This window comes from Rhamphochromis longiceps, linkage group LG1 (genome assembly GCF_057381845.1).
Source record: "Rhamphochromis longiceps isolate RC_006_pf linkage group LG1, R_longiceps_female_GT1.1, whole genome shotgun sequence".
Lineage (NCBI taxonomy): Eukaryota > Metazoa > Chordata > Actinopteri > Cichliformes > Cichlidae > Rhamphochromis > Rhamphochromis longiceps.
In genome coordinates this window covers 40974730-41001344 of record NC_140557.1, presented here as the reverse complement: position 1 = coordinate 41001344, position 26615 = coordinate 40974730, and the positions used below count along the sequence as shown (strand labels likewise).

Sequence of the window (26615 nt, the reverse complement as noted above, 5' to 3'; positions counted from 1 at the left end):
TATTAACCTCTGTCTCTCTTCCACAGCATGTCTTTATCCTGTCTTCCTTCTCTCACCCCAACCAATCACAGCAGATGGCCCCGCCCCTCCCTGAGCCTGGTTCTGCCGGAGGTTTCTTCCTGTTAAAAGGAAGTTTTTCCTTCCTACTGTCGCCAAAGTGTTTGCTCATAGGGGGTCCTTCAATCCTTCAGAATTTGTCATCCGTCAGTCGATGTGGTTGTGTTGATCAGTTTGAATTGTCTCAGTAGAGAGCCATCGTTTTGCAAGTGCTGATTGGGTCAGTAAACCTGTAAAACTGGGTTTCTGTAACACAGAGTAAATCAATTTTTTGATCAATCATTAAATCATTTACTGATAAGAAGAGAGAAAAGTTTTACACTTAAGCTTTGTACTCTTTGCTGCAGTTGAGGATATTATGGTGTTTTTCTTTGTGAATTTTTATGTTTAAATCATTTGTTTTTCATTTTTGGTTTGTTAGTGGGGGTTTTTTTTTTTGGTGGTCTGGGAGCAGATGCAGTCTTTATCTATAAAGCCTACATAATTTTTTGGACACCACTCAGACAGCCAGTAATTTAAGGAGAGCACGTGGCTAAACATGTCCCTCCTGGTCCGATTGGGAAGGGGACAAGAGAAAACTATGACATCGTTTTCACAAAGTTACACACCGATTAAATATTAATTGTAATGAACTCCAATTGACGTAACCAGGTGTCAAGTGTGATGCTGACAAAAATGATAATTTGACATCATTTACACGTATCTTTAGTCAGTAGTTTCAGGGTTCCTTCAGTGTCTGGCGACTGGAAGACATTTCACTATGGTTGCTGGTGTTTCCAGCTTCACATGCCTCAAAACAGAATTGAAAATACCAGCGTTTGTTCCTCGGCAGGTGAGTGGGGGAAAACGATTAGAGACATGAACAGTTTACTGGGGCCTTCTGTTTAGGACTACACTTCCTCTTCACCGTCAGCCAGCCAGCCTGTTTTCCCAGGTATTCAGGACCATCTGCTGGCTATGCTATGTTCGTCTACACTGGTACAGTTGAAGATGACATATTTCACATTTCAATGAAGTCCATTTTTTTATATTCCTGCAAATCCTGACCCTGTAAAGGAAAATCAAATATCATCTGATCCTGGGCATCTCAACAGTGATCACATTACAAACAATGAAGTCAGTATAACCACTGAACAAATAGGCTGGTCCATTTGAAGATCTTCTTACAACTCGTATGAGGAAAACACCAATGGTACAGAAATGCCATAGGATCACAAGGACAGGGAAAAAACATACTCTGAGGAACTTGAGCCCTCGCCCAATAGTGGTGACCTTTCTCTTAGCTTGGCAAACCTACAGTAAGGGTAAAGGATTGACATAAGACAAAACATGATTCCTCTACTGTGGCAGAGTTGTTGGGACAATGTTTAGTAGCAGTTTTCATGTATTTTCTGTGGTATGATTTGGTGACTGTTTCTATCCGGTTGTTCAGTCTGACGTCACTAGCCGTGTCTGGGCCTAAACTCCGCTGCAGGTCCATATATCAAACGATCACTATGGCATTACTGAGAGTTGAAAAACTGTCTAAAGTCTTTCATCTTTAATAAAATGATCAGCGTTCTGCTCTACCAGGTGTAACAATTGAGTTTAACATCCAGGCATCCATGAAAACGGAATTTATGACATTTAACGGAGTTAGAAGTTAGCAGGGAGTTAGCTCGCTAGCTTCTATCTAAATACAATATAGCATATCCTGCCTGCGGGGTTTTGGAAACAAATTCAAACGTACAGCTCTGTTATCACTTCCAACATAAATGAAGACAGAAAACTAAACAGCAGTGACGTTTGTAGGGTTACTGAAGTTGGGCTAGCTGGTATATAATGATGTGCTACGTGACCGCTAGCGACACAGCTATGTTAGCATAATATAAACAAGCTAACTTTTTTTCCACTGGATAAAAGTTAACGTGAGTGTTCTCGGTGGTCAGGAACAAATTAATCGCATGGCAGGATGCTGTAAAAGGACCAAACTTCAGCCAGGAGAACAACTGAGATAATCCATCCACAATACGAGGTTAGTCATTCATATACTGCTGCATGGGCTGGGCTGTAGTTACATCCTAAGGTTTTAAAAACTGAGCTTAAATAAATGATTAGCGGTAATAAAAGCCGAGGGAGGTCAACAGTGATCACTGACTGTTTTAGGAGCTTTTTGAGATTAAATAGAAGAAAATACATAACATTAAACATGTTAACAACACAAAAGCCATATTAAACACAGACTACTTTAGACCCGGAAGTAGGATTCATCACGTCATCACTGAACAACCGGATTGTTCATGTAGTGGGTTTTTTTTCTTTAAGGTCTTCTCACTAGAAGTTTGGACGTTTTTCTGCCATCTTGTAGTCCATACACACTGTTCTTGAATTCTACTGAAACATGCGGTATAAAGTCTGTTCATTTTTCCTTTTTCACAAACACCAACAAGATTTTTTTTTCTGTGATCCAGAAGAATCAGATTACGTTGCGTCTACCTAGTCTTCAGATTCTGCACTCCTACAGCCAGAGCTTGTAAACTGACACCACAGCAAAAACAAAAATGATAGCACTTTTCATCTTCGGGCTCAGGGTTCTCTGTGTTAGAATCTTGTAAGTATTTGAACTTGTGGAGTCAATCTGTTAACAAATGTGGAGAACACCTCTCGAACAGAGCAGGACAGCTGCACTGTACCTTGGACTGATTCTGTCACACGTGGGTGGAGGAGGTAGGTTTAACCACACAGCCACAAACAAATATCACTTAACTTGAAAAACATGATCAGATAAAAGGAAGGTTTGAGATTGGCCTATAATTAGCTAAGACTAATTAATAGAGATAGGCTGATCATATTTAGGATTAGTGCATTAACCCTGTAAGACCCAGCCCAATCAAACAATTCAGACTTTTTGGAGCTGTGATGTTTAATAACCGTTATAACAAAATCCACACATTTTTTTTTGCTATGTCATGTTGTGTATTATTTTAATTATATATTTGTTATATTTTTTTTGTATCACATTTGATACAAAATGCAACTTTCTGTTAACAACAATGTTAATTTTAGACAAAAAAGAGTTTTGTCCATAACATTTTGATATTATGGTAAGTATTGATCATGTTGATGAGACTGAGGTCTCAGAAACTCATGTATATGATACAAAGGGCATTATAGGGGTCATAGATGTTAGGAGCAGACTTGTAGAAATCGGGTCTAAAAGACACATTGATGGTAAATGGACTGGTTAAGGTTTAACCTTAACCAGTCCATTTACCATGGTTGGCTCAACAAAGCTATGTCTTTTGGTCAGTCTGCCTACAGTGTTGAACTTATTTTCCTCAATCAGTTTTGAATAGTAAGACGTTCTAGTTTTACAGAGGGCTTTTTAATAAAGCAGCAAACTATTTTTCCAGGCTAAATGACGATTTTCTAATTTAGTGAGACGCCCTTTCCTCTCCAACTTATAAGTTATCTGCTGTAAGATGAGCATTGAGAGTTCTAATTTGAGGCTCTCTTTTTCAGAGGAGCTACAGTATCCAGTCATACACAGTGAAGATGTAAATATTCATATTAATATTATTAATTACAAGGTAATCAGCCTCTGTCAGAGTAGCATCCAAGTAGCTGCTCTGCACTGTGCTGGCACATGGCATTGAAGAAGATAACAGACTTAGTAACAGCACTTTCAGAATGACATCTACTGTGTTCAGATCTATTCACCACTGCTGTGCAATCCATTAAACCAAATCAAATCCCTTTTATTGTCACATCACATTACTGACACACTGGTACAGCACATGTGAGTGAAATTGTTGTGTGCGAGCTTCACAAGCAACAGTGATACAAGAAGCATAAGATACAAGCCAAATATAAGAACAGGAATATCAGAATTATAAGAATAAATATATGTACAAATATAAGAATGTATCCACATTAATGAATATGTATTCCAAATATGGATATACATATATATAAAACATGCAGAGGTCAGCAGTATGAATATTGTGCAAAAGAAATGGTATATATGTGCAATATGGAGTGCATAAGTGTCAAAGTTCCAGGAAGTGAAAGTGAGGTTTCTATGAAGTGTTCAGCAGTCTGGTGGCCTGATGGAAAAAGCTGTCCCTCAGTCTGCTGGTTTGGGACCGGGTACTGCAGCCCCTCCTGTCTGATGGAAGTGGTTTGAACACGTATGGCTGGGGTGACTGGAATCTTCGATGGTCCTCCCCGCTTTCCTCAGGCACCGCTTCTTGTAGATGTCCTGGATGGAGGGAAGCTCACCTCCAATTATCCTTTCGTCACACCGCACCCCTCTGGAGAGCTTTGCGGTTGTAGGCGGTGCTGTTGCCATACCAGGTAGTGATGCTCTCAATGGCACAGTAGTAGAAGGTCCTGAGGATGCGGGGGCTCATGCCGAATTTCTTCAGTCTCCTGAGAAAGAAGAGGCGCTGCTGCGCCTTCTTCACTGTTCTGTTCATGTGAACAGACCATGTGAGATCACCCACCAGATGTAAACCTAGGAAACAGAAGCTGCTCACTCTCTCCACAGCAGCGCCGTTGATGGTAATGGAGTGTGCTTCTCTTCAACTCTGGAAGTCCATAAGTCCACCATCAACTCCTTTGTCTTTGTGACGTTGAGGGTGAGATGGTTGTCTTGGCACCAGTGTGTCAGGGCGCTGACCTCCTCCCTGTAAGGGAACATTATGTTATTGTAATGTTACAATAATTTACATTATTGCAAATGTTATTAAGAAATGATCAAATTTATTTATATAGCACATTTCCAGACAGACGATTCTGCACAAAGTGCTTAACAATATAAAAATGCCATTAAAAAGAAACAATGTGCAACAATAATAACAACATAAAACAATGATAGACAATAAAAGAATTAAAACAATAACTAAGACTATCAAATAAGACCAAAATGCTTGGGTCATAGTGTGTTAAAAGCCAGGGCATAAAAATGTCTCTTTAGTAGTGATTTAAATTGCAAATGTTTGTGCAGATCTAATATTTAGGGCAAGACTATTCCAAAGTCTGGGCCAGACAAAGCTCTATCGGCACGAGATTTAAGATTAGTCCGTGGGATGGACAGCATTCATTTTGAGCTAAACCTCATAGTTTTTATTGGAGCATAAACAGAGAGGAGCTCAGACAGGTATGAAGGGGCTCGAGCGTTAAGTGACTTAGAAACAAATTTAAATTGGATCCTGTAGGAGACAGGAAGCCAGTGTAGAGAAGCTAAAACTGGGGTTATATGCTTTCTCCGTTTGGTACCAGTTAGCAGGTGAGCAGCTGCATTTTGGACCATGTGAAGATGATGAATGGAGGCCTGATCGAGACCAAAACACAATGAATTGCAGTAGTCCAACCTGCAAGTAAGGAAAAGGTGAATAACACGTTCAAAGATGTTAGGAGGTTTGGCTTTACCTTAGCTAGCTGTCTTAACTGAAAGAAGCAGGATTGGACTACTGCACTCACCTGCTTATTCAATTTAAAAGAACCATCAAGGCAGAGACCGAGGTTTTTTACATGTGTTTGACAGTAGCAGGAAAGGAGGCCCAGAGTGCTGTCGATGGGATTATTGACAAAGTTGCTGAAAATGACAGCTTCAGTTTTATTTTCATTTAGCTTTAGAAAATTTAAGGACATCCACTGTTTGATGTCATCAAGGCAGCATAATAAGAGCTGGGGATGGTCTGAGCCTGCTTTTAAAGGTAGGTCAGCTTTCTGGTTTCAACTCTGAATAGTGACGTTTTGGTGGGTTAAATAAATTTGGCCAGATTTCTAGAAATGAGAGCTGCGCCATTCAAAGTGGGATGGACGGTCTCCCAACAACACCAGTTTTTTTCCAGTTTGTTGGTGTTCTAGCTTCACATGTCTCAAAACAGAATCACCAGTTACTGGAGTTTGTTCCTTAGCAAGTGGGAAAAATTAATTGGGAGATGGATGGGTTGGTAGTGAACTGCGGCCTTCTATTTAGAGTACACGTCCTCCTCGTTGTCACCCAGCCATCCTGTTTTCCTGGCTCTGCCTGCAGAGCCAACAGAGAGTGTACTTTGGATAAAACACGTGAAGATTATACAGAACATCTTATTTCACTGAGTAAGTTTTAGTTAAACACAGATAAGCTGCACAAAAACACCACTGTGCATTGTAACAGGAAGTGATCAGGATCCGAAAATCTTTATTGTCATTGTAACAAGTACAACAAAATGTAGTCCCTGTGGTGTCACAAAGTAGAGGTAGAATATGATTACAAAAGGATACTATAAAAACAAAGGTAGTATTATAAAACCTTATTGCACATGTAACACTATTGCATAGGATGTGATCCATTGCACTGCACTTGTCAGGTTAAATTGGAGGTGATTACATGTCATTTAGCGCCCTGACAGTTACACAGTAGAAACTGCTATTCTATTTGTCTTTGTTTTGATGCGTCTCTATCTTTGCCTGATGGCGACAGTTACAGATTATGAGCGATGTCTTTTATAATATTTCCTGCTTTTCATGAGGCAGCGAGGGTGTTCAGTTCTTTGCCATCTCCGTCGTGTTCACACCCCAGTACAGGTCCTCCATGATGTGAACTCTCAGGAAGAGGAGCTCCGACACCATCTCCACCCCATCCCCATTGATGTAAAGTGGTTTAATGTGGTCTTAATCGTCTTGGCCTTAAATGTGTTCAGGATTAGGTTGTTGTCCCTGCACCACATTGTCAGCCACTCCAGTTCATCCCTTTAGGCGGACTCATGCTCCCCAGAGATGACCCACACCAAAGGGGAGTCGTCTGTAGATTTGACTATGGTGTTACTTTGGTGAGCGGGGGCACAGTCATGTGTGTATAGCGTGAAGAGCAGGGGGCTCAGCACACAGGAGAGCTAGTGCTGATGGCCGAGGAGATGTGGGGGTCCACCCTTACCCTTTGTGTTTGTCAGAAAGTCCTTAATCCAAAGCAGCTGGACTTTGGGAATCCTAGGGTTAACAGTAGGCCAGCTCTAATAGTAATTTGGTTTGGCTTCGCAGGCCAAATGTAATTAGGCTGCGGGCCAAATTTGGCCCGCGGGCCAGAGTTTGACACCTATGTACTAGAGTTTTTGTTTTTTGTGTGATTACAGATAAATTGTGTTAATGCAATTGTGTGACGCAAAAATTTCCCCGTTGTGGGATCAATAAAGTCTTATCTTATCTTATCTTATCTTATCTTAATAGAGTGTGTTCAATTCAATTTTATTTATACAGCGCCAAATCACAACAACAGTCGCCGCAAGGCGCTTTATATTTACAGTAGATCGTACAATAATAGATACAGAGAAAAACCCAACAATCATATGACCCCCTATGAGCAGCACTTTGGCAACAGTGGGAAGGAAAAACTCCCTTTTAACAGGAAGAAACCAGTCATTGATAAAAATAAAAAAAAACCAAAACACCAAATTTCAACAAAAATGGCCAATTATATCCTGGAGCCCAAAGGGTTAACCCAACAAATCATGAAAAATTTGGTTTTCAATTTTTGGTGAAAAACACATTCGTGACAGTGCAGATTTCTGACATTTTGTCTAAATGTAAGCATGTAACAATTTGATTATTTCTAATTAAAAACACGTAAGTTAGACTTGTGTTTGTAAATGAACCACCACAGTATGTGTATAAAATTAAAAAATGCTGATTTGAGCATCTTCAAAAACATTAACCCTGAGTTCTTGTGTCTCAAGGTAGCACTGGGAAACTGCTCTGCCTGCCGGGCCAGCGTGCCACTTTGCCTTGCTCATACCACTATGAGGACCAGATGCATATCTTCCAGCTATCCATACAGTGGAGGAGTCCTCTCAATGAGCTGCTGTGTCACTATATCAAACACAAAGCCTTTCAGAACTGCACGGCTGGCTACACCATCAGCTACAGCCCAGGCAACATCACGCTCACCGTCCTGCAGGCCAGACTGGAGGACTTTGGGACTCACGTTTGCTCGGTGAGCAAACGGCATGAGTTCTCTGACTACAGCATTGAGCTGGCCAGAATGTCAGGTGAGTTTGACAGGTGAGATGTGTAGCTTGTGTCACAAAGTGATTGCTCAAAGGGGTCATTTGATTGTTGAAGTTTTAACATATTATTGTAGGGTCTTTACCTCACAATATAAGGTTTATTGTAAGGTATATTGAGGGGAATAATGTTGTGATTGGTGGTTTGGTGGTTTTATAAATAAAATTGAATTGAACTGAATTGCTGCAGTAAACATGGGCAATAGAGTATCTCGCTGGTCCTATCCTTATTTCTTAAGGATATAACTTTCAGATATTGTCTATCAACTGTAGTTAGACTTTTTCGGCCTGCCAGGTCTTTTTGTTTTTGTCCTCTACTTGTCCAGGTTCCTCATTTTTTAAAGGAAACATTGCACACCATGCTGAGATATGAAACTTTGTTTTAGGATATTTTTATTAGAAAATGCTGCTCTCAGCCTGTTTTGGCATCATTGTGATGTCATAGTGCGGTCAGCTTCTTCAGCCAGTAGGCGTGAACCATGTCTGGGCCTGGTGCTGTCCAACTCTCCATACTGGAGATGCTTTCTTGGATGTCTGCCACTGTGAAGGTTATTGGATCCTGTTCAGGGAGGTTGCTGTGGTCTGCTCTTAGATTCACTAGAAACTAAGTTGCATCCTTCTCCCATATGCTCTTCCAGTATCGCTCCATCTCCAGCCTCGGTGGTTCTGTGCTCATATTGTTCCCCTGCCACTGAGAGTAAACCGTGGCTGGTTCTGTGGAGAACAGCTGGTTTATTCTCCTGCCTTCTATCTCTCTGGTGTACGTCTTCAAGCAGCTGGCCGAGGCTGTGAGTCTTTGCTTGGCTGTTTGGACGGCCTACTGTACTTTTTAGGCACCTTCTTCATTGCACCAAGCCTGCCAGCTGACACCAAACCTTTCTAGCAAGGAACATTAAATGTAACTTATTATATTACACAACCTAATGTAATAACTAATTAATTAATACATGTAAACCTCACACATCAAATTGATGGGGCCAATGTTGCCACTGCAGTCTCTAGCATTTCAAATCACAAGCGGCAGTGGTGGTGGTACTCTAAACTGTAAGCTAAGTTTTAAAATAACCTGTTTGTGTGTCACCACCTGCACTTTTTAAATATTTTTTAGCCGAGAATGTAGTGAAGTAATTTTCAAAACAAAACGTCTGCACCAGCATGTTGATGCTGTTCGTGGAAGACTCCAACCTGCACCAGATATAATTAAATGATCAGTTTTATATGGGGAAAGTCTGCTCTTCAGGAGCGCTCACATTTAGTATACCACTTCCCAAACGTATCACTAGATGGAACTCCAACACAAGGGATGGAAATATGTATAATGAGGCAGTTAGCCAGTGGGTAACACACCTACAGTAGACTGTTCCAAGTCACATTGGAACGTAGATGTGACAAATAAAGATGAAGCAGGACCGGAAACTGATTTAATCGGGTCACCATGGTTCTCACTAACTAGCACGTGCCCCAACGGTAGCTAGAACAAATATTTTGAAAAGGTCAAAATAGAAGCATCCTAAACATGACCCACATAATCTCACATTTATGCGACAGACACCAGTCATAACAAACAAAGGACGGGTTATTGCCTTTGTTCCCAACAGCTCTTTCCTGCATCGTCAGCCCAGGAGCTGAGTCAGACCAGCTAGAACAAGGGCTAATCAATCCTGTGATGCTAGGCAAGGGGTTCTGGGTAATGTATTCCATACCAACAGGGACATATATACAGCCACCCCTGTATTTACACTGCAAATGCACATCATAGCAAAAAATGTCTATAAGGTTTTCCCATCTTGCATCTGAGGCAGGGTAACTAGCTTGGTCGTGTGTAAGTGTGATCTTTTACTTGCCCTTCCACTGACCACACTATACCATCCACCCAAAGAAACAATTTTGAGATTTTCCCCAACTAGCCACATGGCCCTGGGCAGCTGAGAGTCCACTATCATGACGACTTCATCTACAGCAAGGTCAGGTGGCATCACACCACTTCTGTCTGAGCTGAACGCCATGGAGGCATCTCGAAATGAAATGGGTCCAGAAGTGTTCAGCAATGATCTGGCTTTGTTTCCATCTTTAACTGGCGATAAAGTTAACCTGGTCCATATGCCACCTGTGGGAACGAGGCATCCTGGTGCCCCATGACCATGAAAATGGGTACAATTGGGTCAGGATCAGCAATATCAGATGATATTTAGCCAAGAGGTTTAGCATTAAGGATCCCTTCCATTTTAGTGAGTGCTGTGAAGAAGACTTCTTCAGGCACTATTTGATTTGATCCTTTAGGATGACCTGGAGCGTGGACTTAACCGACCTTATTTCCCTCTTCCAGTCGCCTCCAAAATGTGGTGATAGAACCAACATCAACATGCTGTTTGATGAGCGCCGGCTTCTTTGCTGGATTTCAGATGTGACCTCAGACACTGAGCATCACGTGTTACATGAAAGATGAATCCCGACACTTCTGAAGTTAATTGAACGTATTATCATTAGTTTTAAAGTATTTTTTCAAGTTGTAGTTATTGTATTGCATCTTACTTAGTTGTAATGGTTAATGAGCTCATCCAGCATTATGACACTTGTCCATCTTATTAAAACCTCAAATCCCCTGTTACAGTTTGAAACAAGGACCTGAGGCACATACAGGCAGCACCCCCCAAAATACACATTCAAAGCACCACAATGGCAGCCCAATATTAGATTGCTATTAGCTGTTAGCTCTGTAGAGTGGGCAATCATAATGAAGCAGTTCATTTTAATTTGTAGATTCAAGCTGCTCTTCATAGTTTTGCCCACCAGGTGGCACCAAAAGCTATTGGGAAGCTTTGAGTGATGAACCTTTTTTAAATACAAGCTTCAGTAAGCTTCATTTGCTCGCCGCTAGTTTAGGGTCATGTTGAATGAAATGAATCATGTGTATTTTGAAAATCTGTCATATTATTTTTCTATGCTCCTCACTGACTAATTACTTGTGACTGGCACCTCATTAGCAAATGAAGAAGCAGTGTTTCACAGTCAGACCCACTCGTCATTTTTCTTGATCTCAAACAGGACTTTGTGAACATCACAGTAACTATTCTCATTTATATAATTGTGGCAGTTTTTTTTTTTTGTTTGTTTGTTTTTTGGGAAGGGGGGGGGGGGGTTGCCACAAGGGAGGCATTCCCTGATGTTCATTAGAAAAAATGTTGCACTGTTTATTATTTTCATTTAATTTTTACATTAAAATACATTTACTTTAAATGGCTATATAAACTACAGGGTGGGCCATTTATATGGATACACCGTAATAACATGGGAATGGTTGGTGATATTAAAGTCCTGTTTGTGGCACATTAGTATATGTGAGGGGGCAAACTCCTCAAGATGGGTGGTGACCATGGTGGCCATTTAGAAGTCGGCCATCTTGGAAACAACTTTTGTTTTTTCAATAGGACGAGGGCCATGTGACACATCAAACTTATTGGTAATGTCACAAGTTTGCCCCTCACATATACTAATGTGCCACAAACAGGACTTTAATATCACCAACCATTCCCATGTTATTACCGTGTATCCATACAAATGGCCCACCCTGTATATAATATTTTAAGTATTAAGTATTAGGGTAGGATGTATTCATTTTAATTTCCATCCTGTTTATTGTAAAGGAAAACTTGTTTATTTTTTTATTCATACCTGAGAATTAGTCATTTCTTTTTGGGATCATGGCACAAACTGAGGCCTGAAAGAAAGGGAGTCAACTGTGTTAGTGTTAACAGCTCTAATGCTAACCAGGCGCATTTGTTTTCCTCTAGACTCTGTTACTTCAGCACCAACAGGTGGAATGAATCAGTCAGGTAAGAAGCATTACATTTTCAGTGTTTTTCTGAGGCACTGTTCTCTTCTTATCACTTTGAAAGTCAGAGAAGTCTAACCAGCCTAACCATCAACAAAAGAGTGAACTGCAGCTATTTCTCTGTAAACCCCCGAGGTGATCATGTGGGAAAATTCCAGTAGATCAGCATTTTGTGAAATAATCAGACCAGCCTATATGGCACTAAAAGCCACTATCAAAATCACTTAAATTACGATCAGTTTGAACTTGAGGGTTTTTTGACATGCCTACATGTCACTGAGTTGCTGCCATGTCACTGGCTGATTAAATATTTGATTTCATGTGCAGTTGAGGAAGCTTATCTAATAAAGTGTCTGGTTAGTGAATACAAACAGTTGGACATAGCAAAGTCTCCAGAGCCAACATTATATATCAGCTTTACTTTTCATTGGATATAAATAGTGTGAATAACACATTATGGTTAATGTTTCCTTGTCTTTTCAGGCCTGACCTGGAGACTAATTATTCTTCATGCTTTGGCGTGCTTATTGGTTTGCACATAGAAGAGGAAATTTATATATTTATATACATTAACAGACACAAGCCTGTAAATTTACATAGAATCTAAATCCCACCTGTCCAGCAGAGACCTAAATAAAAGCTTTGCAAAAGGATGCGTGTTTGCTCATTCTTTTTCCAGAGGATGTGAGATGTTACTGTCATTCCTTTTAATTAGGTCGATACCTTTGTAAGGTAGTGGAGACAATCACAACCAAACACAGCATATCTTTTCATACAGCAGGTAAAACTAAGTGCAAGTATTGAATACGTCACCAGTTTTCTTAGTAAATATATTTCTAAAGGCGCTATTGACATGAAATCATCACCTCATCTCAGTAACAACCCATCCAATCCACACATGCAAAGAAATCAAATCATAGATGTCGGGTTCAATTTGCTTGTTTGGGATTTTTTTGCCCCTCCGCTGATCGCTACCTTATGTTGGTTGAGGGGTTTGTATGTCCCAGGGATCCCAGGGGCTATGTTGTGTGGGGGCATTTGCCCCCTGGTAGGGTCTCCCATGGCAAATTGGTCCTGACAAAGAGCAATTCAGAAGACCCCTATGAAAAGACCATCGGGAACAGTTTACCCTGCCCGGGTTAGGTTTACTGGGGCCCCGCCCTGGAGCCAGGCCCGGGGTGGGTGCCCGAGGGTGAGCATCTGGTGGCCGGGCCTTAGTCGGCCACAGCCCGAAAAAGGGACATGAGCCCATCTTCCTGCAGGCCCACCACCCGCAGGAGGCACCGTGGGGGTTGGGTGCAATGTGAGTCGGGCAGCAGACAGGAGCGGAGGCCCTGGCGGACCAATCCCCGGCTACCAAGACTGGCAACTGGGACATGGAATGTCACCTCTCTAGTGGGGAAGGAGCCTGAGCTAGTGCGTGAGGTTGAGAGGTACCAGCTAGATATAGTTGGGCTCACCTCAACGCTTGCCCTGGGCTCTGGAACCAGTCTCCTAGAGAGGGGCTGGACTCTGTCTCAGTCTGGAGTTGCCCCTGGTGAGAGGCGGCGGGCTGGGGTGGGTATCTTGGTACCCCCTCGGCTTGCTACTGGTATGTTGGGGTTTTTCCCAGTGGACGAGACGGTTTGTTCCCTTCGCCTTTGGGTCAGGAAACGGGTCCTGGCTGTCATCTGTGCTTATGCTCCGAGCGGCAGTTCAGAGTACCCAGCCTTCTTGGAGTCCCTGAGTGGGGCACTGGAGGGTGCTCCTCCTAGGGACTCTGTTGTCCTACTGGGAGACTTCAATGCTCATGTGGGCAATGACAGTGAGACCTGGAAGGGCGTTATTGGGAGGAACGGCCTCCCGGATCTGAACCCGAGCGGTGTTTTGTTATTGGACTTCTGTGCAAACCACAGTTTGGCCATAACGAACACCATGTTCAAACATAAGTGCACGTGGCACCAGGACACTCTAGGCCACAGGTCGATGATCGATTTTGTAATCGTATCACCAGACCTGAGGCCATATGTTTTGGACACTCGGGCAAAGAGAGCGGCTGAGCTGTCAACTGATCACCACCTGGTGGTGAGTTGGATCAGGACCCAAATGTACAGTGTGGGTGTGCTGGGAACGTCTAGCAGAGGCCCCAGTCCGCGACATCTTCAACGCACACCTCCGGCAGAGCTTCAACAGCATTCCGAGGGAGACTGGGGACATTGAGTCCGAATGGACCACGTTCAGCAGCTCCATTGCCGAAGCTGCTGCACGGAGCTGTGGCCGCAAAGTGGTTGGTGCCTGTCGTGGTGGTAACCAGCCTACCGGGCTTGGTTAGCCTGTGGGACTCTGGAGGCAGCCGATAGGTACCGACAGGCCACCATCAGAGCCAGCGCCTAAACTGGATGCACAGGTTGGGGCTCCAGCATAACGTCCAGGATTTGGCACCACTGGAAAGACCTGGTACTGTGTGTGATGTTCATGATTAACATGAACAACAGAATTCTGGAGAATATGGAAATTTGTTTTTGTAAAGTTCTGCTGTAAAAAGTGACTGTAAAATGTGTTGGGTTCATTTTATGGTAAATGGCCTGTAGTTGTATAGCAATGTCAAGTAAAAAATAAAACACAAATATGTGATTCTAATTATGAGATATGAGCCTTAGAGAAATGAATCCCAACAAATGTAAAAACTGATGGGATCAGTACTATGATTTAAACAAGTTGTCTAGTCAAAGTCTGATTTAAGAATGAGGGTTGCGGACTACTCATTTCACTAAACTTCTAATTTTATCTTTTGGGAACCTGGACAGGAAAGAAAATCAGAGCGAACAATACTACAGCTCTAAATGCTTTTGTCAATACAATTCAGGTGCATGTATTTCTGACAAGAGTACGACGTGAAGAAGATCGAAGCCGATCTGACCGACGCCCTTGACCGACCCAAGTGGAGACGACTTTGCAGAAAAGCGGACCCTACAACCGAGCGGGAAAAACGCTAGGAGGAAGAAGTATTTCTGACAAGATTTGTTCCTAACAAATGAACTGACCCCTGACCTCCTAACAGCACCTCAAAACTGTTTCTGGGTTCTGATCTTCCTCACTGTCATCATCAGTTTGCCTGCCCTCAGTGAGTGCATGTTCCTCACTGGATAATATGTGCATGTTTATATTATTAACTTTCTAATCTGACATCCCATCCTGTACTCAGCTGACCTGTCAAATGTACAAATATATTGTGGTATTTGTATAAAATATTCTTATATGTGCTTTATGTATTTAATTTTCTTTATGCAAAGTTTCATCAAGATCGGTCATGTTTGCCTACTGGTGGTGGTCAGAGGGCCCGGTGGCGCCAGTGTCCGGCAGCCTCGCCTCTGTCAGTGCGCCCCAGGGTGGCTGAGGCTACAATGTAGCTGCCATCACCAGTGTGTGAATGTGTGGATGAATGTAGTGTAAAGTGCTTTGGGGTCCTTAGGGAGTAAGTAAAGCGCTATACAAATGCAGGCCATTTACCACTTACCCTTAGAAAAGTGATCCAAAGGCATAATGTTGCATGATGATATTTCAGTTTAAACATGGATAGAAAGGATATTAATCTCACAGATTTGGTTGTTGAACTAGAGACTAGCTCCGTGTATACCTGTGCTGTTAGACCAGCAGAAGATGATCTCAAGAATAAAACTAGGTCTGGTTTCAATTCAATTTCGGGGAAACCTGCAGTCAGCGGAGACCAAAGCAGTCACCTGGATGAGTGATGAAACGTTTCTCCCACTGAAAACGCTGCGTCCACATGAACACAATCAACCTTTTGGGATTTCCTTACCTGGATTATTGAGCATGCATCAAGACCTTTCTGAGTTCTAGCATATTTTTCATCATCAAAACATTTTACTATTACATAAAAATAACTCCAGTAAAAACTCTGCATTTTTAAAGTGAAGATTTCATTTTAGATTGAGTAAGTTAACCATTTGTCACGGATGTTTCGTGTAATGAATGGACTCAACTAAAAACTGCATGTTGTATTTACTAGGCACATCTATGTTCGACATTAACATTTGTTTGATCGAAATAATGAAAATATGACAAATGTGCAAAAAAATAAGGAAATGGGAAGGAGGGACTTCCCAAAGCGCCGCGTCACGAGAATCTGTTTCACCTGCTCGGGTCGTTATTTTTTTCCAGTTTATTTCTTCCTGTCACACAGTGGCATTTGTGATATTTTGTACTTCTCACATAAATTAATCCATTTATGATGAAGGGTTTTTCTTTTTACCATGGAAATAGCCAACTCCAGCAACAGAACAAATCAATTATGCAGCATTTATTGTCAGGTCTTTTATATGGTTTGGGAAACTTGGCATAGGCAATGAAAACAATAAATATGACATTTTCCCTAATGTAGCATTTTACACAATGTACAATGTGTTTCTTTCTCCACAGCTTGCTTGATAAGGTTCTATACACATTTCCAAACAAATAAACATATCTCCATTCAGAAGCCCTGAAAATGGGATGTGCACAAAAAAAGATAATAAAACACTAAATGCATTTCTCGTATGAATTTGTGTCAATAAAAACTGCTAATAAACCACAAAGAGAAATGAAAAGTTGTGCTGTTTAATCGACATAAAACAGATTAGAAAATAGCCCATCTGCTTAAGAGTTTCCTACGATGGTGCGGTTTGGATAATACTGGCTGTTCCTGCTCATTTCTGCCGAGTTTATTTGTGTGCGTGTGAAGAACTGCTTGGATCAGTAGTCAGTGTCAGAGCCCTCGGCATTGTCCACGTTTCGGGAGAGCATGTAGTTGTCCATGTCGATGGAGCGGCAGTTATTGATGGCGTAGCGCAGCCTCTCAGCCATGACAGCCTGGCTTGAGTACGGAGGCAAGCGCAGCTGGAAGAAACATGTCTGAGAGGTGGGCAAGCTGTCGTAGGGCTGTGGAGGACACACAACAAATTCCAAATTACTTAAACCTCACACAGTGTCGTTCTGTGGCAGGCCAAACGCTGCTCTCCTAAATTCAATTCAGTTGGTACCAAATCACAACAACAGTCGCCTCAAGGCACTTTATATAATAAGGTAAAGAACAAACAACAGTACACTAATGATTTAATGGAAAGTGAGTGAATGTGAGTGAAGAAGAAACATGCAAGTGGTCATGCATCATGAGAAGCCCCAGCAGGTCCGGCCTACTGCAGCATAACGAAGGAAGGGTTCACGGTCATCCCAGCTATACGCTTTATCAAAAATGAAAGTCGGATCTTAAAAATACAGACGGTCTCCGTCTGGCAAATCCACACTGGGTGGTGATGACACAGAAGACGGACGTGAAAGCTCAAGGCTCTGCCCCCCAGTCTGCGCTACTTTTAAATACCCTGGTGGAAGTGATGGTTTTTGGTGGCGCTTCTGAGGCCACTACTATAGATCTTGGTTCGCTGGCACAGTATGTTAAACCAGTCATCACTAATCTGGGAGTTAAAATAGAGGCAAATCTTAAACTTGAAAGCCAGGTCAGAGCTGTTGTCAGATCTAGCTTTGTTCATTTGAGGGAATTAGCCAAAATAAAGCCGTTCTTATCGAAACAGCATTTTGAGACAGTAATCCATGCCTTTGTTACTTCTAGGCTGGATTATTGTAACGCACTTTATTGTGGGGTTAGTGATGCAGCACGTCTTTTAACTGGAACAAAAAAGTCTGAGCACATTACCCCAATTTTAATTTCACTCCACTGGCTACCTGTACGTTTCAGGATTGTTTTTAAAATTCTCTTATTTGCCTTTAAATCTCTTGATGGCCTGGCCCCCCCCCTACCTCTCCGAGCTACTACAACCATATACACCTGCCCGTTCCCTTAGGTCCGCCAATCAGCAGCTGCTTAAGGTACTGAAAACTAAGTATAAATCTAAAGGTGATCGTGCTTCTGCTGTAGTTGCTCCGAAGCTGTGGAACGATCTGCCCTTGCATGTTAGGCCTCTTCTCTCTCTGAATCTAAAAGTCTTCTTAGAACATATTCATTCGCTGAAGCCTTTGGCATTGATTAGAGGGGTTGACTCAATTTGTTTTAACATGTTTCAATTTATTTTAGGTTTTTAGTTATTTATTTTATCTTATCTCATTTTAATTTTCTTTACTTATGCTATTAGCATGTACAGCACTTTGTGAACTCTGGTTTTATGTTAAGATGTTTAATGGACAAATGAAACTTCATTACTCGAAGCTTTTCAGCACGAAACTCTGGTGGCCAAAAATATGAAGCGCAGCTTGAATCTAAAAGTTAAATGAACTGCTCTACAGAACCTGTGACGTCTTGATATTTTTTATTCATAAAAAAAAGACTATATATAATAATGTGCAACACACTCTTATAATAGGCTGGGACTACGCCTGTGCTGTGAGGTCCCTGCCTCTGCCTGATTATGTATTTCACCAGTGACCAAAGCTTATATAATACCACACCAACATAAAACCAGGGTTCACAAAGTGCTGTACATATACAAAAAGCATAAACACATAAAATAAAATTGTATCTAATTTAATAAAAGCTACAGCCCCTTTGGAGCAGCCTCCTCAAAAGCACCTCTAAATGTATACTTAGTTTTTGGTGCCTTAAGGAGCTGCTGATTGGTGGACGTAAGGTAGCAGGCAGGTGTATATGGCTGTAGTAGCCCCGAGAGGTAAGGGCCAATTAAAGATTTAAAAATAAAAGAACTAAAAGGTACAGGTAGCTGGTGGAGTGAAATTAGAATGGAGGTAATGTGCCCAGACTTTTTTGTTCCAGTTAAAAGGCGCACTGCATCACAATAAAGTGCGTTACAATAATCCAGCCTAGAAGTAACAAAGGCGTAGATTACTGTCTCAAAAAGCTGCTTTGATAAGACGGGCTTAAATTTAAAAAAGCTCTGACCAAGTTTAAGATCTGCCTTCATGTTAACTCCCAGATTAGTGATGGTTATAATTCTATCACTATATATGTACGGTGCATTTCTTATGTACAGTTTAGACCTGTGGGTAGAACTCCTTATTAAAGTGGTTTTTATTCAGGAATAGGCAGAACATCTTCTTTTTGTTGCTGACTCCATATCTCAATGTCGCACAGCAGTTCACTATGTCTCGCACAAAAGACCGCAAATCCTGCCAGTGGTTCACTTCCTTATAAACCAAAGAATCAGGTACTGAAGGAGTGATGTGCTGATGAACAAAGCCTCGGCACAGTGTTTCTGAAGCACTGTGTTGTTTTTTTGACACCTGCATCTTAATTAATTCACTAATTAAGATGCAGGCCAGGGCTACTATGAGCCCGAGCCTGAAGGCAGAGTCGGTTTGTGAGGCTGAGGACAAACCGCCCTACGTTTTAAGATGAAGATAATGGCTGGAGAGTAAAAACTGATATAATTTGAGATGGATCTTGGCTGGGTGAGAGAGCGCCCATCAGGATGCAGGTGTGAGGACCGGTTGCTATAGTGACTCTTGTCAGGTGACCCAGACTTCTGTCAGCTTCAGGTTGAAATAGACAGAAATTTGTCTCTGAAATGCTTCCTAAGAGAAAACTGTTGTATAAGGAAACTTCTTTCACCGTGAGCGCCAACAACTCCTAGTCTACAAATTCTTAAATTTTCCTATCTGTAGAGTTTAGTATGTGGATGTCGTGACAGGGTGGAAACAGCCTGCGATTCGGATTTTCACATGAAATTTAGACGGTTTTCACATTGTTCCCTGTGGAAGAGTTGGACGGAGGAGGCAGCGCTTTGGGGACATTTATGAGAGACAAATATCTATCACAATAACCGGGGATGAAAGCGGACACCCGTGGCTATTATTTTAGAGTAAAATGATGGACTTTTTGGTTTTATTTAGCCCATTTTTCAATTTTGTGCTTCTACTTTTTACACTAAAGCTGGCTGATAATTTGGTAATCTAATTAAATTAAGCTCATTCAGGAAGTTCAGCTTTGACTATTTCAAATATTTTTAAACACTTCAGGCAAAATCTTTAAATTTCCAGCATTCACACTGCCAGGAAATGCAAAAATATGTTATTGTACACTCATAACGATAGTTAATAGTGTCCTGAGTTACGCAGCGGTCCATTGAAGATGGGAGAACAAAAGAACCAAAATGCCCCCAGATAAACGTAGACTGAGGTCCTCTGTCTCTGAACTGCCTCATCCAGAGAAAAGTTATTTTCCCTGCTCAGCTCATTGCCAATCACTTAGATTCCCCAGGGGATTTAAGGAAAATAATTGGGCATTTTTTCATGATGACAATGCACCGCTCTACTTACCCTGTCCACCTTCATGATCTGAAACCTCTGGGAGATATCAGCTGTGTTAGCAGGGAGCCTCGAGCGACCTGAGACAAAGCGCATGAAGAGGACACGCTCCTCGTTGGAGAACTCCTCCAGGGTCTGCCAAAACCACTGCACCAAGGAGTGCTGTTCATCCACCTCTCTGTAGCGCACCACCTTCTTGAGCACATCGCAGCAGATCTCCGGCATGCCACAAACCATCTGCTCCAGCTGCTTGGCAGTGAGCAGGGACAGTAGCGGCACCGGCACGATCCACGACATGCCCTCACGCACTGCTGCCACCTGGGAGAGATGAGCCCACAGGAGAAGACTTATGTCCGTGTTAAGGCCAAAGTCACGTTTTATCTAACGGTCAGTTCAGCTAAAGAGACGTTCTTGTTTGTTTCCAGTCCTGCACACAGCTTGCTGTTATTAGGGTTTCCATGTTGAAACAGCAGACAAACACTGTGTTCCTGTATCTGGATCATCTGTTCATTCCCCTGTGAATGCTCAGTGGCTAACAACTGGTGACTGAGAAGTCCTTAGCCAACGAAGTTTTGAAACAGTATGACCAAGACGTACAAGTTCAGTTCAATTTCATATGACCCAAATAAACTCCAAAGGAAAGTCAAGTCAAAATGCTTCCCAGACGTCTATCCGAAGTCTTTAGTTACAACCACAGCTATGGCCAATAAGTGGGTCTTTGACCCAACACAGGTTTAAAACACTTCCATACTTTTTTATGACTTTGAAGTTAATCCATGTTTTTAATAAACACATATTTATTTATTTTTTTAAAAAAAGAAAAAAAAACACACTGTGAAAAGAGTCAACATCGACGAGCTCGTCCTGATGTCTCTAAACAGGAAACTTAAAACACTGAGAATCTGACTCCATCCAATCTGAGGTAAAATAGTAACATTTTACTATTTCCATATCATTGCATGATTTGACTTACAATCGCATTTGTTGCCCAAGGCAGTGATCTGATTGGTCAGATCTGTTTATTCAGATCCAGAAAACTGGAAAAATGGAGTTTGTGCTGTTGTACTGAAGAGGTGAGTCCGAAAAATATTTTTAATACACAAAATATTCGCATGGATTTGACATGTCTGGTGTGTAAAGGCCTTTTCTGTACCTGACGGTCGATTTCATGCAGTCTGTACTCAATAGCTCTTTCCACATATTCCTTCCTGTTGGAGAAAGTGAGAGGGATGCTGTTCCCTCCTGGGATAATGGGGACCATTTTACCATCTGCACTCTGCCCGACAAAGGAATCCAGAGGAATCATCTGCAAAACAAACACAAAAACTGTGAGTACTGGCAAAGAGCTCACTGAGGTTAGAGAACTTCACTTCATAAAGAAAGGACCTGTGATGGAATTACATTAATGATTTAAAAATATACCTAAAATCTCCACATCTCTAAGTCCTAAATAATAAACCTTGGGCCCTGTGGATCAGTGACAATTAATCTTTGTCCCCAGATCTGAGTTTGATAAGACAAACTGCTGTTTTTCTATTTGAACACGTAGTTAAAAAGCAGTTATGTCCATGGCCTAAAAGAAGCAGATCAAAATGAGGCTTTGTACTAGAATATGACAATTATATTATCAAAGAGAACGCATTAGAAAGACAAGCAAAGCATAGAATACAAGTCAATAACGTCTGCAGTCATGGTAAATAAAGGCCACTGTATGGTTTTCTATAAAAGCTTTCCACTAAATCTAACAACCGTTCATTGTTCTGTTCATTTATTCATTTCATCCAACGCATGAAAGCTCATGTGGCAGAAATGAGCTCTCATCTGCAGCGTCTTTTCTTCAGTATTCCTCTCCTCACCCCCATCTGGCTCCTCCTCCCTGAGCCTGCTGGAGGTTTCTTCCTGTTAAAAGGGAGTTTTTCCTTCCCACTTTTGCCAAGTGCTTGCTCATAGGGGGTCTTTCGATTGTTGGGCTTTCTCTGTATTACTGTAGGGTCTTTACCTTTCACCCTATAAAGCCTAAAAGCGCAAATCAGTCTGTGCATAACTATATATTGCTCTGCCCATGTCGAATGTCGGTTGGAAAGATTTTAGATATTGCCCAACGTTAGACGATACCCAGCCCGCTTTGCCAATGTAGCCGCTCCCCCGGCCTAATTCCAGATTGGACCCAGGTAAGCCTGTCTCAAGCAAAGTAACATTACACAGGTTTTCTTTCATATTTCAACTGTTCTTAAATGTAGACATCTGCTTTTTCTCTGTTGCACTAAAAATGAACCAAACATTGAATTTAATGTTCTATTAAACAACCCCAGTTAACGCTGCTCAATGAATGGATGTGTTTGTGGCTGCTGGCTTGCTTTAGTGTGGTTTCAATATTTAAATGTCTAAGTATAATCCTCACACGAACATACAATCAAAATGCTTTTCTAACCTCATGGAAATTATCCTCCGTGATGCCGCTGTCTTCAATGTGAAGAATGCTTTTGAGTGTCTGCACATAGAGCAGGTCCACTTCCTCCAGGTCCTCCAGCAACAAGGGGATGCAGCACAACTGCTTCCAAACCAAAGGAGCCAAGTGCAGATCCAGGGGCTTCTTGGTGCGGATGGCTACCCCCATAAGAATACCTAAGAATTTAAACTGGAGCATGTGCTCATCCAGGCATGCTGACGGGTTGAGGAGGAATCTATCAAAATCAGAATCAGAATACTTTAATAATCCAGAAGGAAACTATGTGGGTTTCAGTTGCTCCAAGGCAATAACAGTAACAGACTAGACTATTACAAAGTTTACACATTTAAGAAATAGCACAATATACACGCATACAAATCGCTCACTTATACATATGAAGAATATTATAGAGGTGAAATGTATATGATTGACATTTGACTCTAACCTGTGAAACTTTGTCATTCGTTATTTTACTGTAGAGCGTGTGCAAAGGGTGTAATTGTTGCAGTGTGTACGGCGTATTAGATGGAGGAGTTCCACAGGCAGGAATGATTTCCTGTGTCTCAGTCCATGCTCCTGTGACTGGCTAGCAAGTCATGCAGTGTGTGGGAGGTGCTGTCCATCACTGTCCTTATCTTGGACAACAGCCACCTGTCAGAAACACCCTAAGAGAGTCCAGCTCCATCCCCACAACATTACTGGCCTTGCCGAGCAGTTGATTGAGTCTGTTGGCATGCTGTCCCAGAATGCAACAGCATAGAGGATGGCACTGGCCACAACGGACTCGTAAACAATCCTGAGGGAGTGGTGCAGCTCTGGATACGGCTGTAGGTGGCTGAGCATTCACTGCAGTGTCGTAAACAGCCACCAACATTACAAGGGTAAATTCCCTGATCAAATAATACGGCCCGAGTCTTTGATTGTTATGTTTGTTTGTTAACAAGAACAGCAAGCCCTCTTCCTTTCTGCTTACCGCTCGTGGCGCTGTCCCTGTCCGCCCGAACAGTGTGGAAGACACACTGTCCACTGGAATACCCCGGTGCATCCATGATTCGGTGAAACACATCAAGCTACACTCACGATATTCCCTCTGACTCCGTGTCAGCGCTGTTAGCTCGTCCATCTCGTTTGCTAGCAACCGAACGTTCCCCAATATAATAGACGGCAGACACGGTTTGAAGCCTCCGCTGAAAAATGTGGAACGCTTCACGAATTTACGTGCCATCCTTGCACAGAGACCATGCTAATCTTCCCTGTATCATATCCAGTTTAGCGCATGCCATCAAAGAAATGTCTTTCTTTTATTTCAAACAAAGGATTAGTTACTCTCTTAAAGTCCTACAACTTCCAACACATTAACTGACCTACATGTTTCATTAAGGTCTTCTCACCTGTCTCTGTTGTAGCCAACCTCTGCTGTGGCATTGGGAGATGGGATGAGCAGGTCCACAACTCCTGTCTCCAACTCCTATGGATAGATATACATGACAGTGAAGAAGTAGTAGCTCTATCAGACATCCAGTAAACAGCTGGAATAAAATTTGTTCTAACAAGTCCAGATGTTTACATACCTGACACATCTCTGTGATGGTGTCATCAAAGACCCCTCCTGCATCGTCAGCACCTTCTCCAACTAGTTTGACCTTCCAGGCTCTTGAGGGAAGTCGGAGATCTGAAGCATTCAACTTTACAACTTGCCGAGCAATCTGTACAAAGATTGGTTTACACTTCCGACCTCTGCAGAGTTCAAATGTGATGGAAAACCAAAGTGAAAAGGAAGAAGGGGATTTTAAGTTTACCTTTAAGCACAAAATTATATTTATAACATCAGTAGCTGATCAAGTAGTTATGCATCTATTTTTTTATGCAGTACAACAATTCCACCCTGGAACAGTTTAAAACAACCATTAAAACCTTCATACCAGTGGTGAGTGTATGGAAACCTCTGACTGCAGGCTAAAAACAGTTACCAGTACTGACCGTGTGGAGATGCGTTTGACAGTGATCTGGGGACCGTAGTTCTTGCCCTGCACCATGGTCTTGCCTATCGACCGCACCATAGGCAGCGTATACACTCTGGGAGCCAAAAGGGGCCTTAACTGGCCCTGGACGATTCCCCAGGTACCGGCGTTGTAATGGGAGGTACAGCTCTGCAGAATTAAAATGACATTTAGTATTTACTAATTAAGAGGAGCCCCAAATCTTTTCCCTACATTTGTGCAACGTCTAAACTATAGGGAAGAAAAAATCTTTCCAATTAAGATGTAACATAGTAGTCCCCTTTCAGTCCATACAACATTTAGTTTGGGATATCACGCCCCTGCATGTTGTGGCTTAAGGCACCTCTATTCGTGCCCTGTGATGACACATATAGACTTCTGTGATCACATTGATCCTGCAGTTTTCACACTTCACCTGAGCGTAAAAACTGAGGGGATGCCGAGTTGGGCTAGCTACTGATAGTTAGAGCTGCTGTCTGCTGGCATGAAGTCAGTTTAACTGCCTCGTTGGTGTTAGCCTCCACTGTTCAGTTGGTGTGTGGGCTTCCCACAGAGTGGAAATTTCAAGTGTCCTTGTGCAGCACTGTTGCTTTGCATTTTGGCATGAGTACCAAACCAAAGCAAGCAAAGCAGAAATCTTCTGTTTCTCCCGTCCTAATGGGTGCTGTTTGCATGACCAGCATGAGGTTGCCCTGTCTGACTGGGGACTTACCACGCCGGGAAAAGTAAGCCTGTGTATGTTGTTGCCAGCTCCAGGGCTCGACCCTGGAAAGACGGAGAAAGTGCTAGAACGGCTGTTGCATTGCAATACCCTCGCTAGGGTTCCAGCTTTTCCAAATCTGAAGATGAGGAGTATCTGGTCGATGTCTCTGCAAATATCTGGACTGACTGAGGATGAACCACGCGGGAGCACTGGCTAGCCTCAGCGGACGCTCACCAACATGATGACGTGCTGGACATCAGCTTGGGCATTCATCGACATTCTCATGGATGAACAGCAGAGCCTGTTGTCGGCTCAGTGTGCCGCCGCTGCTCCGCTTGCAGGCCAAAACAACATCTCTGTTTTTTCCACGTTTCATCACACAGTGGAGAAGCTCAGAGTGGAAAGGCCATCTACAAATCTCTGGCAGTTTGTGGAGTTTTTCCTTCCAGCGAAGCTGACAACAGAGTATAACTGCCTTCCAGTATTCCCAGACTTTGTCTCCGAGCTAACCACTTCACATGTGTCAAGCCACCGTCTTGGGTTAGGGAATCCCCAGCTATGGACAGTATTTAGAGCTGGACAGCACAAAGAAGGCTGGCTTAGCCAACCCGCCTCCTACGGAATGGCTGTAGCTGGTAAATTTACCGTTTACATTTCTGGAGGCATCCCCATTCCACATATATGGTGTAGCTGATCCCACATCTCTTCCATCCAAGCACTGTACATGCTCTGCATCTCAGCCTGACAAGATTTATAATTCTCAGGCGGGCGCTGCCCATGCCATGAGCTCAGTCACTGTGATACAGTCGCACCAGGCGATGTACCCGGTGCAACTTGGGTCCATTGGTTTCCCCAGACAACTACTTCTACCTTAATAAGAACCAAGTAAAAATGGAATACATTCTCCGTGCCCTTTGTGGTGTGCTCCCTAACAGAGAGATGGCTTCAATAATAGTAGCACATCTGACCTCAGATAGGGACAGTGCTATCTACTTGGATGAGCCAGTATCTGTTGTCAGGTCATTTGAATCTGAACTGAGGAAGAAGCAGACGGCAGCTTTGCGTGATATCATTCCCAGACATGACACAGGCTAGCTGTTCCTCTTCCCACCGCCGAGAGCGGACCGACTGCTGCTAATGTGGGTGTACCACCAGCAAGAGCCCAGCCTCTGGGGTAACTTCCACGCCAGTCAGCCTGGAGCTAAGGTCCACCTTTGGGCCCCAACGCCCAGGAGAAAGACGTCTCAGTCCTCCTAGCTATGGGATTGAGTTAAGAACTGCAGGGAGATGCCAGTTC

The 26615-nt window shown here is 42.5% G+C and overlaps 1 protein-coding gene, 1 non-coding gene and 1 pseudogene across 9 annotated transcripts in view; all 3 read right to left on the bottom strand.

Moving 5' to 3' along the window:
* Positions 1-474: 474 nt before the first annotated feature.
* Positions 475-1441, bottom strand: LOC146679215 (uncharacterized; annotated as a pseudogene).
* Positions 1442-16201: 14760 nt separating this feature from the next.
* Positions 16202-26615, bottom strand: part of herc1 (HECT and RLD domain containing E3 ubiquitin protein ligase family member 1) — a 98681-nt gene continuing 88267 nt past the window's right edge. For all 8 annotated transcript variants that reach the window (XM_085409154.1, XM_085409138.1, XM_085409181.1 and 5 more), the window contains exons 73-79: positions 24596-24765; positions 24187-24352; positions 24007-24083; positions 22598-22850; positions 21320-21472; positions 20179-20484; positions 16202-16833 (exon numbers count right to left, since the gene is read on the bottom strand). In XM_085409154.1, the coding sequence (XP_085265280.1) occupies positions 16648-16833; positions 20179-20484; positions 21320-21472; positions 22598-22850; positions 24007-24083; positions 24187-24352; positions 24596-24765 (1311 nt within the window). In that variant the 3' untranslated portion in view covers positions 16202-16647. The remainder of the gene's footprint in view (positions 16834-20178; positions 20485-21319; positions 21473-22597; positions 22851-24006; positions 24084-24186; positions 24353-24595; positions 24766-26615) is intronic.
* Positions 23806-23910, bottom strand: LOC146679214 (U6 spliceosomal RNA). Its single transcript, XR_014912668.1, has one exon. It is a non-coding gene; the product is annotated as a U6 spliceosomal RNA (small nuclear RNA).